This window comes from Nylanderia fulva, unplaced genomic scaffold (assembly GCF_048542155.1).
Source record: "Nylanderia fulva isolate GAGA-0341 unplaced genomic scaffold, ASM4854215v1 Scaffold2, whole genome shotgun sequence".
Classification (NCBI taxonomy): Eukaryota; Metazoa; Arthropoda; class Insecta; order Hymenoptera; family Formicidae; genus Nylanderia; species Nylanderia fulva.
Genome location: NW_028190263.1, coordinates 6,181,829 through 6,200,212, shown reverse-complemented (window position 1 = coordinate 6,200,212; position 18,384 = coordinate 6,181,829). Strand labels below are relative to the sequence as shown.

The window sequence follows — 18,384 nt, the reverse complement described above, 5'->3', positions numbered from 1 at the left end:
TTTTTTTAACCTGCTCAATGTTTCCAGCATGATGATCAAACACTTGATTAAACTGAGACAATTTGACGCGCACGAGTAATTTTCTCATTTTATTTTAATTATAAACATTTTTGATATCAGAATAAATGTCGTAAAAAATATGTAGAAATTATATATAGTATAGAAATTAGTTTTCATTTTAAATGCACATTTGATACATTTTATATTATACTGCGGTATACACTTGGTAAACAAAATTTATTTTCTATTTATAGTATTGATTATTATTTTACACGCTCATCCTACGCTAATCAACATGAGAATATTCGTGACAATTTCACAGAGAATTTTCCTCGAGGCTAATATTGATTATAGTTTATATAGCCGATTAATGGAACGAGTTTCCATTAGCTAAAATACATTTTAAATTTACATGTTGATTAATACTGAAAAAATCTATTTCCAGCATATCGCGCACGTATATCTCTTTCAATATTATTCTAATTATCTTTCACTTTGAAAAAAATAGCGCATTTAAAGATTAATAAACGAAGATAAAAGTTTATTGTTTTTCTCATTTTCATATATATATATTCACCATTTTGCACCGCATTTAATTTTCATTGCAATACGTTTTCATATATTTTTCATTAAAGTAGAATTTTTTTACGCCTGTATCTCCTCAGTTTTTCTGGAACGAAGACAAATTTGAAGCGATATAATATCCCCGACGTGAATAATTCAGATGATTTACAGACTTTGAGACGGGGAAAGAGAGAGATCAAAGATCTCGTCACTCGATTAATTAAGAGGTTAAAAAGGTTTAAACGGCGTGCACAAAGAGAACCTCGCACGCACGGCTAACGAGTCAGTTTCCGACGTACATATTCGCTTCTTTCCGCGATCGTCGGCCGATTAACGTCTCCCGTTATTACGCAATCGCGCCATGGCTGGCTAAGCCCACGCGCGCAATCATTTTTACATTCCATTATCATCTCTCGACGGAAGAGATTCTCGCGCGCTGCGATTCGTCCAGGAATGTCGATCGATGAATTATGTATATGCGTGGCGACTATTTGCCGCTGACAGCCTACAATTCTCTTATTGTTTACTGAATACGTTGTCTTTTATGGAGCTTCGTGCAAACCTGAAGAGGCGTTTCGCGGGAAACGAAATTTCCCAAGACTAAGATTAAGAAATTTTATGAACCGTAATGCAAACATCATCGTTGTACCGTACCATGAATCGAAATATTTCCATTTTCCTCCCCAAAAATTCAGATTCTCGTTTATACCGACAAAGATTGATTTATGTCAAAGTACAATACTTATATGATACACAGAGAAAATTTTCTTTTCGAACTTACCCTGAAAATCATGGTAATCGTGGGACAATATTTTCCAGGAGAGGGTATAATTAATTTTTTGTTCTTTCTTAATTTTTTAAATTTTATTTTTTTATTTTCATTTTTTATATTAAATATGCAAATAGTGTTTTTGAAAGGAGAGCAAATGCTTAATTTTTTTACTGATTTCATTATTGATTTTATAATAGTTTCTCTGATTAATATTTCCCACAATAAAAATATTAATATTTACTACACAATAAGATATAAAATATATTCGATTAATTTAATTCTGTACATAGTAAAATTTACTATGGCACATATTACTCTTGTTTCTTGCGGTAAATATTAATCAGAGAAACTCTTTTCTCTCAAAGAGAAAATTCTCTCCGTGTAGAAGAAGAAAGTTATATACGTGATCTTTCACTTTTAATGTTTTGTGATTTTAATCCACTGCAAGAGTTGCCAGAGGAATGTCGAGGATTCATCGACGGATATCGCGAGCTAAATCGAGCGACGAGTGCCTATGATTCGTGAGTAATTACGAGCAAATCATAGTCACCTTTGCGTGCCGCGCGCACTAGTGCGCGCGTAGAAGATTCGGGTCAGTGCATTCGCGGAAACACCTGAATTTTACAGTACCGTTAATTACGCCGGCTAACACACCTCGCATTCCTGGGGCGCAAGCGCGGCGAACGTTTCATCGGAATTAATATTCTCCCGCGCGAGCTCGATCTTTGCTCTCATTTGCATATGACGTAATGCAGAACATAATTAGAACCTATAAAAAAAAAAAAATAAATTTTCGAGAAAAATTTGTTCTCGCCCGCACCTCTCCATTTTTCACGATATCCTCATTATCCGCGTTTCTGCTCTTTCATTCCAGTATATAGAGTCTCGTTACACGGGAGACGAATTTATTTCAATATGGCAAATTTGAGGAAATTGCGCAAAACGCACTAAACGAGGCTAACTCGAATTAAATCAATCGAATTCCTTTTTGTCGAATGTTCATTTCGCGATTCCGGCGTTTAATTAAAGATTGATCTCACCGTGCTATATGAATGACTCACGTATACACGTTACGCTACTATACGCGGTGCGTTACGCGTAATCTGCGATCTAAAAGTAGAATTCCAGCCGGGAGGCTTCAAAGCAGACGTGTGTGCATGTAACATATGTAAGTGTGTGCGTTCGCGTGGGAATCATTAGAGCTCCGGTGTAACATCGTAATACGGCACGAAAAGCCGCGACAGTTTAATTCAATTTACGCGCTCCCAGTCTTATACCGTCTCGTGCGAATTGCAACTACCCTTTCCCGTGGGGAGTCGGCAATGTTAGTCGATCCCTCGCGCGATTTCACATTTAATATTTACCTGGCGCATTTGCCGATTTTAGCCGAGACTGCCGAATTACACCGACGTATGTTGGATGTATGTATATATCGATCGTTACCGCGCGCAACAAATCGTGATTAAATGGAATAAAATCCACCATCCCTTTTTTACACGTCTCGCGAATATTGTACATTTATCCGATTACATCTCTTCTCCTCTCTCTCTCTCTCTCTCTTTTTCCCGCCTCTTCGATTCCTCTTATCGTTTACTGTTTTATGAATATTTAGCGCTGGGTTCGACCTTTATTCACGTCGGTCGGATGATACATCGCCGTTGAAAACCAATTGTTTGCGGAAAATACGCAATTTGCATTGATCCGAACCGGCGTTTCCGATAAGCAGCATGGTTTTTCGCATTTTCGTTTAAACTCGCTCCATTAAATACGTTTTGTTTAATTTATATTTCAGGCTCGCGCCGCTATGCATTTAATATCCCTCATCCACGTGAGTCAGATTTTCAAATCTAGTCCTGTTAATTATGTTAATTTACATTTATCGACGTGCGTTATCGCGACCTCTCCTCACCCGAGAGGTTTTATAATCCCCAAGGAAAATGTGTACAGAGAATTAAAAATTGACATAATTGAAATAAAATAAAATTTCAATACGCACACGCAAATAACATTTAAATTGAAGCGAAATTTAAATCGAAGTTTATTTTCTGTTTATGACGAAATTATTCATGTCTGTTGTTCCATTGTATTTTCTATATTTTAGCGTTGTTTGGAAATATTTTAGCTTAATCTCTCTTGTGAAATACAATCAATACCAATTAATATTTGTATATTGTACATAAACAGGATGGTCCGGTTAAATTGCTCATCCATATTAATTTCCTTCCTGAGTGCTTTACAGAAAAATTGTCAAGAAAAAAATTATTTTGATCGATCCAGGGAAAATATTAATTAAAATAAAAGCAATTTAGATGAATCATCGTATTTTATGAAACTGTTATTTATATATTACATAGAAAAATATTCAAGATACTTTGATGATATTTCTGCAATAAAATCTGTGATTGAAATACATTTCTTTTTATAGAAAAATCATGTTATTTCATATTATTGATCACGAGCGAATTAACTTTCGTTTTTGGATTTTTTAACTATATATTCCACGCACGATCTCCACAGCGGACGTATTATAATATTTACTGTCCCTGAGTTGAGGAACCGAATTAATTCAAACCGGATATCGGTCAACTGCCGGAAATTCTATGAACGACAGAACGTGCCGCCGACACGTGTCGGATCGGCGCAATCGTTATATACGGAAGCGCGCCTTCTGCTATTTATCGCCGATTTCCGGAACGTGGTCGAGTTTGAAATTGGCGAATTTTGCCGAAATTTTAACTTTAAATTTAACGCTTTAAATTTTACGAAAGCATCCCCGAGTTTTTGCAACCCCGAACTTGTAATTCCTCTCGTTCACAACATTTAAAGCGTCCATATATATATTATATATATTTTTAAATTCTTCGCTAAATTTATAATTATATTTATATCAGATTTTCTCAAATTATGATTATTATTTACGGCACCGTATATTTTTTGCGCCGCGCTCTCTCGTTGGCAAAACGATGGATTAGGAAGGTCGGTCGGGCTTCTCTTTTGCAAATTAAAGCGGCGCCTAATGCGCATGTGAGGCATGCAGTGGAAATGCGGCGGCGGCGGGGCCATTTAGCGGAGCACGCACGTAAATTTCCGTGCTAGGTGAAAAATTAACGAGGAGAACGTTCTTCGCCGGCCGCTTTGCGCCGCGCGTCCGCGAGTTTGAGAGTTTATTACGCTAGATTTGCGAAAGCAGTTACAGGAACCGTTTTCCAGTAGATAATTTCTGGTACTCGCTCTCAGAGCGAAGCGCAGTTTCTAAAATTTTACGCCAAGTTAATCACGTTATCAGGACTGATAAATTAGCCAATAAAATTGCACGAGCTTCTACTTTCAGCTGATTATATACTTCGCGTTCGTATATATTTTCCAACAATGACGCAACATTGTCATATGTTAAAGAATTTCTCTTAATTAAAATTGTTTAACTTAAAAAAATTTATTTTCTCGTGTGTCGAATACTTCAACAATTTTTTCGTGTAATTGAAAAATATTCCCTCGCACATTTATAAAATGATGAAACACCATACCTATAGATATGTTCAAACATTGTTTAATAGCGAAATATTTTCATTTCAGAATCTCCTGGTCACCGATATTCCTTCTCTTCGATAAGAATTAAGATGCCGCCCTGCGATAGAAGATGAACGATGAAATAGCTTCGAAACCCAGCGACATTTGCCTCGCCGACGAGGATGCACCTATCGGCGCCTCTCGTCCGACCGCTTCATGGATCACGTCGAGGAGGTTGACGAACGTCGCGGCGGGAGACGACGCGTGCTCGCGGAACGTGCGGAGTTTCACGACCTTTTGGGCTTCCGGTCCGTCGGCGTCTGACGACGGCAAAATGCTCAATCATCGGCGGGAGTCGCTTCAGCAACGTCACGCGCGACAATCGTCCGCCTCGAGGAGGGACCAGAATTACGAGGGAATCGAGAACGCGGTGCTCAGGTATCAGAAGCCGAGGCCGCGACCCAAGCGACAGATCAGCCGGGACCAGAACGAGAACTCGAGCAGCGACGAGAGCGTCGCGAGAAACAAGTCGAAGAGCACCAGCTCGATCGACGCGCAATCGGTGAACAATATTCTGGACGAGTACGAGGATCTGGATTATTGCAGATCCTCGGACCTTAGCGACGTCGGAAATATCAACGTGACCAACTTCGAGGCGATCATAATGGATCAGCAGAAGCGACAGCAGCAACAGGAAAGATCGAAGCTGTCGAGAGTTCACGTTAAATCGATCCTCCCGACGAGGGAGAGGATTCAGCCAGTGTTGAAGGTGAACCAGCAGACTCAGGTGAGGCAGCGTTCGCGGGACAGACAGAAGGATTCCAGTAAAGTACATCAACAGGACAATTTCGCGTCGTCGACGACGACGGACGCGATCGAGAGCGGTTGTTCGAAGATGCCCGAGATCCTGCTGCGGAAAGGAGAGGTCCAGAAGCGAGTGGACGAGTGGCTGAATCAGGCGCACAGTCAGAATTTCCCGGTGTCACCTCGCGAGAAACCCTTGACGAGATCCAACAGCAGCGCCGAGAAGAGCCAACGACGATATCGCGTCCAAGACTCGCGATCGCGCTCGATCGACGAGGCGAAGAATAGATTGAACGGTGGAACTTCGTCAAGTTACGACGATCTGACTCGGATGGATCGTAAACTGGAGCGTGGCAGACCGGACAGAGTAAACGTTGGCGTGAACACCAATAGAGGCGCGTACAAAGAATATCTCGCTGTAAGGAACAAAGTTAAGCAGCAGGATTACGGTTTCGGTGCTCAGTCGAGTGTCCCTTTGAGATCTGGCGATTCCAGCCCGGCTTCTAGAATCCCTCAGAGAGAGCCCTTCGGTTCGAGCTTCAGATCTAGACGCGCCGAACTAAATTCCGAAGAGAAAAGCTCGGCTGATGGCAGGTTTGCGAATTTAGCGAAGACGAAAAGCGAATCTAATCACGGTAGAGCGATCGTTAATAGCTCCAAGATAGCCGAAGTGTCTACCATCACGTCGACGACAGCGACGTCAATCATTTCCTGCAGAAAGCCATCGCTGAAGCGTTCTGGGAATAGCGCGGATCAGAATTCCGCGGTGGCACGTTTGCTCGTTAAGGAGGAGACTGATCCGCGTTCGCCGCGCGGAACTGGCTTCTCGAAGGGCAGCCTTGATAACCAAGGTGAGCCGATCTCACCAAATAAGGACGGAGAAAGTAGACGGCCAACTGCAACGGCGAGCGGACCGACGCCGCGATTCGTTGCAACAGTTGCCGCCGCCGATAAAGCAGTCGAGGCGACCTGTAAATCGACCGAAGCGTCAACGAGTTGCGCTACCGATCATACCCGAGACAACTCATCGTCGAGAATCGGCCCGATGGAATCGGGGGTCGCGATCGAACCGCGACGTCGACTTCAGATTTCCAGCGATCTCCGCAAGGAGGCCAGATCGATCGATCAGTCGCGACCGGAGCAGCCGATGTACGATTTGACAGTTGGCGCCCACGTGCGCGCCCTTCAAGGCCGAGCGGAGTCACGTGGCGACCCAAGAATCAGGTGTCGCCAGATCGGAGGAACGTCGCAGATGGAGATTAATAAAAAACCACCTGTCCTCTCGCGCAAGGATCTCGGGATGTCTCCTTCGCGAGATGTAGAAACGCAGGATCGAGCGAAGGCGCCGATCGGCGCGTCTTCGTCGAGCTTCAAGCCTAACAGTCGTGCCTATATCGCGACGAGCGATTCGCAGAAACAATCGAACGAACAAAATGTTACGAGACCCACGATCTGCGAAGCTGTTTCGTCCGGCAAAATTACGCGTTACACCTCGCCCGATCACGTGGAGAGGATTTACGAACGTAGTCTGCAGCCACAAGTGATTCACGCGGACGATTTGGAATCGATCCTTAGACCGTCGCTACCGGTGTCGCCTTACGGGGAAAGAATCGGCGCTTCCAGATTGGATCGAGACTCGCCCGTGAAGGAAACGTCGACGATTCTCGAGGACGAGTCGCGACACGAACATCTCGAGACTATCGTGGAGGACGATCGGAAGAGCGAGGATTCGGCCTGCAAATATCCGGAAATTGGGTTGAAGCAGTGCCTGAAGGTGCAGCAAAGTTTGCCGAACGGTAGGTCGAGAGATTCGACGGATAAAAGGAAGGATAATTCGTCGATTTATGCCAAGGAGCAGCAACATCCGGTTGTCTTTAACGAGTCCGCGAGGACTTTCGCGACTTTTCAAACATCCTGTCAGGGTAATGTCAAGTCAAATGTCAAGTCAAATGTCAAGTCAAACGTCCAGTCTCGATCCGTGGAAATGAAACAATCCAAGGAAGACATTAGACAAAATTCGGACGAGGCAACGATGGCTCTTCAAGATCTAGTAACTGGCTATCAAAACGCATCGCGAGAAGATCAGAACCGATCGACGATTCATTCGCGAGAAAATAGTAATCTGTCAACTGCTACAATTCCTATCGACGAACTAGAGAATCAAAGAAGCTCGAGGTCGAAGAATGAAGGGGATTCTTCTCAGAATAGACTTCAGTTTGGTGAAAATACGCAAGACCGCGTTGAAGAGACAGCGAAGAATGCTGAAGAGCGTGGTGCAGTGATCAATGAAGTTCTTGTTAAAAATCTACGTTTTGAGCAAGATTTGCCTGAAATTTCAACCGAAACAAAAGTGTATCATAGTGTTCAACAGGTGAATTTTCATAATATTCTGTGCGACGATTACGAGAACGAGAAACTGAGGAACGGAAAACTATATATGACGAAGGAGGAAATGGATCACCAGAGATTGATAGAAATGCTGAAGAAGGGAGACTTCGAGGCGTTAAAGACGGTGAGTGATATAGACATTTTACATGTTTTTATATTAGATTAACAACTTACGTTAGTTTGACGATTCATCATCGAACTGTTGAAATATTCAACATTTAAAAAAAATCGATAATATTTCATTACAATTTCATTAATACGAAATATAGGTACATATAAATACATATTTTAACATATTTATATTAAGTCATTAATCTTTCATGTTTTCGTATAATCGTAAAAAGTGAATTGCTGTAACAAATAACATGCATTCATCAGCAGTAATTAAAAAAAAAAAAAAAAAAAAAAAAAAAAAAAAAAAGTTTATCCGGCGGTTGAAATTCAATCCTGATGAATCGACAATGCGCGATTCGGTTTTCGTATCGATTGTTTCTCCCCGCCGCGAAATACTGTCTCGTTTTAGTCGCGATAAAACTTGCCAACAAGATATGCTTGACAGTAAACCAATAATTACACGCGTGCCGCTACACGATAGTTTGCGCGACGAATCCGCAGGCTCTTTCGGTAATTACACGCCCGGCGTATAATCGAAGTTGTTCGTTTCATTCGGCTCTTTATTCCGATTAGGTAACAAATATACCAAAATGTTTACACAACGACACGATACTATTTACGTGTTGTCGCATTGTCAATATTCAGTTATTTAACACAGTACGAATCCTAATTTTCCGATAATATAATCAACAGAATTAATCGAGCTAAACATGATAGTGAGATAAATGAGATTGCAATATTGTACAACAAAAAGAAATATATATATATATATATAATAATTATTTCTTATAATTATAAAAAGTCATAATTTACGAGTTCATCAGTTAATTATTCTTTCGTCTTTTTATAAAAATCACAAATGATTCTTGCATCGCATTATACAAGTGTATATTTAAATAAACATATATAACTTTTCTTATATAAGAGTGAAATATGTAGAGATAAAAAGCTACAATATTTAATAGAGAAAATAAAAATGAGAAATTATTTAAATATTATTTAAGAATGATAATTGATGATTTAAGAATGATAATTGATAAATAATATTTGCGTGTGTGTATAATTGAATTATCTCAGCTAGTATAAAAATTGAGATCTGTTAATAAAACAAATAGCACGTGTTTTATGAGAATTGTAAAAGATGCATCATCGACCTAAGCGACTTATAAGACGTGCAAAATGTCGCCATTTTACTAATGTCGCGTGTCATAAAAGAACATTGTGACGTAATGTAATTATCAAGTTTCAGCGTCGCGGTCGCCATAAATGTGATATAATGGGATTCGCGTGCTCCGCAAATGTCTCGGCATATCAAATTTTCCTCGAAAAGAGGGAGAAAGGGGAGAGAGCGTAATATTTCATTTCCGAATGCAGAATGCAGAGGATGCGAAAGGATAATTCGCCAGACCCGATTTGAGATATGCGAGATGCGTACCGCTGGTATTTCGCGATATTTTGATATCGATGTCGATGACGTTATTTCATCGTGTCTATCGGATCGAAAGATAACTCTACCGCATACAAAAGGAATTTCAATAAAAATTCCGGTTCCGGAATAGCCACGCTGGAAGAGCTTTTTTAAAAAAAAAAAAAAAAAAATATATATATAGTCGTCTTTAAAAAAATAGTCTTCAAAAAAAATATTTGTAAAAAAATATTTTTCAATTTTGCATTTGTCAATAAAGAGAGCGAGAGTAAGTGAGAGAGAGAGAGAGAGAGAGAAAGAAAGAGAGATATTTCTTTCTTTAATATAAACTATATAGCCTTTGATACAAATATTAACTTTGTTTCGAAGGCATCATGCAGCTGCATGATGGATAAATATTGTGACTGCAACACGCAGGTATGTAGTATATACATGTTCCAAATGGTACAGCTCGTAAAAACGTAAAATATAGACGCGAATGATAAAAATGTGCGCGAAACACACGTGGAGCAAAGATTTAAATAACAGACACGGACAAAGGTATATTAAAACATCTAAACCAAATTATCAAAACATAATGAATTATGTATGAAATTAATTTGTTAATTGTTTGTTTTTTTTACTGTAAAAAAATGTTTGTTCAAACTATTAAAAAGTTACGAATGCTTATAAATTAAGATTAAGCCATAATAGCTTTGTTAAACATAGCATATACATAAGTCAGAGCAAAATATTCATAGTACCAACATTTTTTTGCTATTTTTTATTGCATAATAAGTATAAAAAAGTTTTTAAAATGATATTGATAAATGCGGCGCTCAAGAATAAAGCATATTTAACATTCGTAATTTTTTAATAGTTTGAACAAAAAATTTCTTTACAAAAAAAGCAAAAAATTAGCAACTTCCATGTATAATTTATTACATTCTGATTATTTGACTTAAGATATCTTAAGTCAAACTATCAGAATACCTCATGGACGAGTCGAGAGTAAAAGAGAACTCATCGTACATATCCCGACGAAGGAGACTCTGGACATTGCTCGTGACCGCTTTTAAAGGTGTACGGAGGAGAGGATTTCTCGACTCGTCGTGTAAGAAATAAGGGTGACCGTAGTGGACCGAGGGTGAGAGACAGACAAAGATAAGGAGAGGAAAAGAGAGAGAGAGAGAGTCGCACGATTTATGATTCGACCCAGCTGGGAACCTAGCATAAGGTATGCGGTTCATAGTACGCTTTAACGTGCAAGAAAGGTGCAATAAATTGTTCCGCGCGTGCAAATGCGTCTCGAGAGCCAGGGGTAAATGCGAGACTCGCCCTTAACGAGATTCGCAGGACGAGGTCGCTCTCTTCCTCCTTTCCTTGCGACGTTGACCTTCAAAGACGCGATCAACTCGTTTCCCTCTAATATGCTTTTATATAACGTCGTTGATGGAAAATTTTCTGTTATATTTCTGATGCATTACGCGACACGTATGCAATTTTATTCACTTTGTGATATATTGAAAAAAGAATAACGATATAAAAAAAAATACAATTATCCATATTTGCCAGATATTGCCTGTCTATGTGAAAAAATGAAGGCGGAATTAAATATTACGGGTTTAAATTCTATCGAATCACTCAATATCTTTCTCGATTATTTTTACCTTAATATAATAATAATCCCGAATATTTTTTTCGCAGTAAAATAACGATCAAATAAACTGTAAAAGAGAATGGAATTTGAAAATAATTAACTGTTACATCGGCGTCGTCCACCATTTTTCTTCGGTGAATATTGCGATGCACAAATTCTGAACGTGACATGTGAGATAAGTGGTGCAATTTCTGCAACCGTCGTTATACGCGACGGAACGTATCGTCGCGGCGAATGCATCAACGATTTATCGTCCGCGCGATGCAGCAGCCCTCTCTCAAAAAGTTCATCTAGCTCCCGGTGAAAAGGACGTTTTCGCGAATCGCCAGTATTGAATCGACCGTAAAGGAGATATTTACTTGCGAGCGTTAATGGGAGAGATTAATGTGACGGTTTTCCCTTCAAAGAGCGAATACAGGCGGACTCTTTCGCTCTCCCTCGGGCCTCGATTAAGTTCAAGCGCACTGTCAACTGCAGTTTCGCAAAAGAGATCTATATTCTGGATAAAACTGTACATCCTGTAATACTCGCGTTTTGGAATTTCGGTATGCATTTTAATAACAATTGTATAATGAAAATTATTCGATATAATACATAGAAAATATATATATATATATTGTATATATAAAATGTTTATCAATATATTATATTGAATTTCATATCATTAGGCTTTCTTATCTTTTTCTGCTTTCGCGACATAGATCAAACAATGCTGCGATATCAAGAAAAAAATTAGAAACTTTTCATAGGCCATCATAAAGCCTTATATATGTATATATAAGAATTAAGTATTATATGTATATATCAGAAATTCCTTTGGTGCGACATAACGATCAATTAAAATCACAAAGAATTAAGAAAACAATTTTTGATGCATTCAATGTTATTATAATTTTTATGTAATACGATAATGCTATAACAAAGTATATATCAATATATTTACAGGTATTATATGCAACTTGATGCGTGTGCCTTTCACTTTCTATCTTTCTTTTGCATACAACCGTGGTCTACATACGTATCAAACTACATAGTTTGAAAACCAAGACTAGTGAATATACATATTCATGTTTTTTTGCAATTTGATATAACTTCAGTAAATTGATAATACATTTGTAGGTCATTTCATCATGATCTACAAATGTATTATCGATCATTTGATCTGTAAAAATTAATAGAGTTATACGTTCATAGAATTAACTATCTTTCGTCTTTAACGATACGTAATCAACGCAATGTTAATATAATATAAGTATCATATATACAGATATACGATATATACTACAATGTATGAATTCAAATTATGTGTAAAAAAATACAAGAGATATTTATATATTTTCTGTTTTTAAGAAAAAAAATATACGATAAAAGATTCGAATAGAGATTGATATAGTATACTAATCATATTTATTTAGCAAGCAATTAATAATAGGAAAAATTATCAACAGAGAAATTTTGAAATAAAATTTATTCTATACATAGTTATGGTAATTTCGTTGCTTTATTAGTTGTTTTATCGCAGTTTGAAAAAAAGAGAAATATTTCTTTACAACATTTGACGTGAAACGGTTTGCAAAAATGTATTCAAATTTTCTTCTGGCTCTAAATGCAGAAGCTTGCAGGATATATCCCATAAGTTTTTAGCGTATTGATCATCTCTTGCTCTCCATCGTGGAATGTTGACATTGCAATCTCTATATAATAAAGAAAGAAAAAAAACAAAGAAAGCTTATCTAACATATTATAAACAATTTATACATTATAATAAATAGTATGTCCTTACGAATAATAAAGTCCAGTTTCATTAGCCGTTTTTTCATCGACTGAACAATATATCGTTGTTTGTGCTCCTTCTTCGGGAGACTTAAACAATAGCCATGTTAAAAAATTATAAATAAAAGCTGCACCTGGAAATAAGGTGTTACTAGAATGCCGTGTTATGTTTGTCGGTATAAGACCAGGATGCAAAGAATATACGTTTATCCCGTGAATATCTGCTTCTGTAAATTAAAATATTTTATTTATTTAATTCTTATTTAATTTATTCTATATCTATCTATCTATTTAATTCATTCGTTTTACTATTTTCTTTTATAAAATTATTAATATAATTACACAGTTAACACACAAGAAAACACACACAAGAAAAAGAATAACCGTTTGCGAATTATTACAAAAGATATATCTCTTTTTAGTATTACTTTTCAATCGATGAGCGAGTTCCTTCGTAAACAATATATTTGCCAATTTACTTTGAAAATAACCTCTATAAGGTGTATACGAGTTTTCCTGATTAATATCATCAAAATATATATCGCCAACTGCAATAGAACGTTTCTCTTATAAGTATGTTTAAAATTAATAAACACAGTTTAATTAACAATATTCTTATTTTTTTGTAAATGCTACACACTGATGTCGATATTGTTACATACACATGTAAGTAAATGATGATACATTGACTATTCTGCAGCTAGGAGAAGACAATTGCATTTTTGGCAGCAATAAAAGTGTCAAAAGAAAATGTCCAAGATAATTTACTTGAAACGTCATCTCAATTCCATCCTTCGTTTTTTCATATGGAAGCATAGCCACACCGGCATTGTTTACAAGTATGTGAATGAATGCTTCTTTCATCAGTAAATTTTTAGCGCACTCTCTCACGTTTTTCAAACTCGATAGATCAAGGGAATAAGTCACAAGCTGGCCTGCATTACTTTGATATTTGTCCTTATTAATTCTAAAAAATACAAAAGATAGTTTCCTTATATTATCTTCTTCATTGCGCGAAAGTTTTATTAAAATAAATATAAATTTTTTATATAAAAAACACAAAAAATAGAACAAGAAAAAGAAGAAAGATCTCATTTTAATTTGTAAATAATTTATAATTAATACAGACCCTAAAATAAATAATAACCGCTAATTTAATTAATTCTTATGACATATTTTTATATATGACATATTTACCTTGAAGGTGGATTATTTTTTATATCTTCAATTGCTTCGTTTGCCTGTTCCAAATTTCTGCAGAGCATAATTACTCTAGCGCCTAAATGTGCGCATACATTTAATTACGATTGAATATTTATTTAGAAAACTTTCGTTATAATTAAAATAAATATTCGAAACAACCGAAAAAATTATATTTTATTTATATTATACATTAAAAAATTTACTTTTCTATATTAAAATTCTATATAATGTATTCTATATTATGATTCTAAAATCTTGTCTAATTATAATTCTCACTTTATATAATTTGAAAGTTGTAGGACAAATAAAAAATATTTTATTTATGTATAATTAATATCGTTTATGATATTTACCTCTTCCATAAACATCTCTGGCAGTTTCCTTACCAATACCGCTATTTGCTCCAGTTATCACTACAGTTTTGCCATCAAGACGCACTACACTTGTACACATTTTCTTAAACAACCACATTTTCTGGTGTCTTTTTGTTACTAATATACTGTTATATATGTTCCATTCACTCACTTAGTTCCACGCAACACACTCTATCTTCGATTGTAAAATGTAAGCACGGAGAAGGAGCTCTCTTATATGTATACTACGCTTACGTCAAGTGACAGTTGCGCAATGAATCTGCGCAGATACAACAAATTGTTCAATTTTTTATTTTTACATTTGTTATTAATTTTTGCTCCGCATAGATAAAAATATGTTAAAATATTTTAAAATATATATTTTACAACGCTGGACACTATCGACGTTTTATTAATCGATAGTTTGGTCGAATAAAAAACAATTATTCATTATGAAAGAGCGCATATACTTATGAACTTGACATCGAGTAAAAATTAAAATGTCAGTCGAGCTGAGATACGGCAGTGTCTCGCGACCAGTTAAGGGCGTAGCCGAGACACCGTGTATCTTAACGCGAGTCGGACATTTGACTCTTTATAATATTTCGAATTCTCAATAACGGCTGAAGCAATCGAGTTTATACTAAACTTAATCGATAGATTGAGTTTGAATTATATAATAAAAGTGTCTTTATTTCTGCTCTACGTGATTTGTAAGCAGAGATATATAATTGCAAAGTCGAAATATGAAAAATTTCTTTTAAGAAACGTCCCCGTCATCATCGACCACGCAAACATAGTAGTATCGTGCTACACGTATTCACACGTATACAACACATGCGCACACATATATCACACGTACACAACACATGAATAGATGCATGCATTGGAAATGTCCATCTCGCACGTTTTACAACAGACGGCGATAGTATGTCGCTCCATGATCCATGATGTTAGGTATATGTGTCAGATCAGATGTCAGATTTGATGACATGTAACCTCTTTGCATGTAACATGTATGTAGGTTACATTCCCTACAATGTCATGTTACATATTAGTTGTAATTATACCGAATGAAAAAACATCTTGAACAAAGAAAAGTTAAAAGGCACATTCAATAGTATTCGATGCTTACCAGAAATCATTGTAAGAAATAACGGACTAGAAAATAAAAATTATTTATTATTTATTTTAAAGCACACTGAAAATCCTTAAATTAACCGTAAATTAGTGATACTTAGGTGATTGATTTGAAAGCTCAAATCAAGGAATCGTAAATTTCGCATATGTATCACTTCGTTTAACACATACACACACACACACACACACACACAATATATGTTTTAATTTTCGGCTCTGATAATTTACTTTTTTGTTGCTTCTGTTTGTCGTTATATTTTAATTAATTGACGCAGTTATCTCGAAAGAGAAGCAATATGACAAAAAAAATGTCGAATACAAAAATTTTAGAGTTTAGGGGGAAATGCTTTATAGTGAATCTTAACCATAACCCTCTTTGTCAAATTTAGGAGTCTTCAAGATCAACTTAATTTTTTTAATAAGACCATTATATATACATGTAATTCTTTTATGTAAATTATTTTCTTGCAATATTTGACGTAAAACGTTTATATTATATACATATTTCATACTTTATACTATACTAGCTTTTCGGTCCGCACTTCGCGCGGGCCTTAAAGCATGTCTAATTTTTTTAAATTTATATATTATTTTTGCGCTGGCTTAAATGTTATCTAATAATGTATTAATAACATATTATTAAATATTATAATTTATTCAATCTTTTCATATATGCGGTCAGACAAACTAAGTCTGTGCTATGTAGAAATACATCAAAAAATTTTTTTAATTGTTTTCCCTCCCCCAGATATCACAATTTTAGAATTCTCTAATTTACAAAATCTCTCTATACATGACATTTTTGTGGGTGAGTGGGTAGGGTTGTAAAAATAAAAAAATCATATAGTAGCCATTCTCTAAAAATTTCGAAAATTTTGGTACCGATTTTGAGAAAATCGATCGATAAATTTGTGAGTGCGTGGGTGAGTGCGTACCGGTACCCGGTAGTGGGATACGGTAGTGGGACGGTACTTATATACATATATAATTTTTTATACTTCAAAATTTAAATGATGAAAAAATTATAGAAAAATTATGCTAAATTAGAAAAATTAATATAAAATATACATGACTGGCAATTGCTACCTTATAACATACATATAAATACCAATCTTTAAATTTTATATTTTTTATGGAATAACTTTTTTTGATAAAGAAAGGCTTTAGGAGAATATTTATAATAAATGTTCCTATTGTATGAATATAGAAAATTAATAGAAAAAAAATAAATTGTGCATCTCTAAATTGATGTCGATATTTAGAGACAAATTCGATCAAAGAATTTATTTGATATTTATTTACATTAGAAAACATACTTTCGATAGCCTTGACATAATTTATTTATATATAATATATATGTCTATATGTTATGAAGAAAAAAGTACCGATAAACGTTGATAATTGATAGTTTCATATTTTAAAAATATAAATATGAAAATGCTAATAATAAGTATTTCATTATTCTATTTATATTATTATTATTATATTTATATGCTGTGGACTCTATTTGGCTTTGTGACTTGTTACGATGCGATAATCTTACTTTACAAAGAAAATATGATACGATAGATGCTGGAAACATTATTTTAAAAAAATGTATAAGGCAATAAATAATGAATCTTATTTTGCATAGAAAACATTAAATCACATTTTGTGCATAGAATGTTTATAAAATAAAATTGTATATTTATTTATTGTGTACTTATTTTAGTTAAGGTAAGATTACTTATTACCCCCCCATATTTTTCTAGCGAAACAAAGTTCAACATCTAGCATATTTTATTGAGCGGGAAGATGATAAAACTCTTAATATTTGCATAATTATATTTCAATAAAATAAAATTTTGCTTGAAAAAATAATATTAAAGTCAATTAGCATTCACACTTCTATCTTCTAACTTATTCTACCTGCCGTCTTATTATATCTTTTTGTCCAGCATCTATATACATGTAGACTGCGAAAAATAATTTATAGACGATGTCTACATTCACCGTTTTCGGATTGTGCACAGTCGATATATTTCACTCATACTTAATCGTCATGTGTCTTCATAAAAAAAAGACTGCCTGGTTCGAGAACATTTATTATATTAGCAATTTACAATTAAAGTAAATTTACTGCTTGATAAAGGAAATTGTGTTTGAAAATATTTATTTGTGCGAATACGAATTATTTTATCTCTTCCTTGGTTTTCCATTTCGAGCGAAAAATAGCATTCATGTATAAAATATTTGTTCGCATACAGTTTGCAGATATTCATGTGATATGTATTGTTCAATTGTTGCTCTTAGACATGTGTCTGCGAACACTGTAGTATATATATTCGATTTGTATGTACTAGACATACAGAATAACAATTAGGAAATTAGGACTGGCATAACCATTTGGTTCTTATTTAGAAACAAATGCATACAATTTTTTAAATCAAACTATTTTAAGTATAAGAAAAAGTTTATATTCAATTTTAGCATACAGTAGAAAAATTATATAAATCAATTGTATAATTAAATTTGGTCTATTAACGTTTTTATTCATTTTTATGTAATTTGCAATTTAATTATTAAATTGCAAATTATCTATACTAATATATAAAGAGGTAAAGTTTGTTTGTTCCATTGTTCGGGGTAATCTCGGAAATTGCTCAATCGGCGATTTGAAAAAAATCTTTCTCTGTTGAATAGCTAGTAGTTAGATCTTCCT

At 35.4% G+C, this 18,384-nt stretch overlaps 2 protein-coding genes across 4 annotated transcripts in view; one reads left to right on the top strand and one right to left on the bottom strand.

The window, feature by feature from the left end:
* LOC114942841 (uncharacterized) overlaps window positions 1-18,384 on the top strand; it is a 253,515-nt gene that overhangs the window by 8,586 nt on the left and 226,545 nt on the right. For all 3 annotated transcript variants that reach the window (XM_085482053.1, XM_085482054.1, XM_029318290.2), the window contains exon 2: window positions 4,910-8,159. In XM_085482053.1, the coding sequence (XP_085338179.1) occupies window positions 4,974-8,159 (3,186 nt within the window). In that variant the 5' untranslated portion in view covers window positions 4,910-4,973. The remainder of the gene's footprint in view (window positions 1-4,909; window positions 8,160-18,384) is intronic.
* LOC114942842 (retinol dehydrogenase 11-like) lies at window positions 12,666-14,769 on the bottom strand. The gene is made up of 6 exons (XM_085481943.1): window positions 14,544-14,769; window positions 14,185-14,266; window positions 13,650-13,954; window positions 13,416-13,535; window positions 12,998-13,214; window positions 12,666-12,908 (listed from the first exon to the last, which is right to left on the bottom strand). The coding sequence occupies exons 1-6, from the start codon at window positions 14,659-14,661 to the stop codon at window positions 12,761-12,763; spliced, it is 990 nt and encodes a 329-aa protein (XP_085338069.1). The 5' UTR covers window positions 14,662-14,769; the 3' UTR covers window positions 12,666-12,760.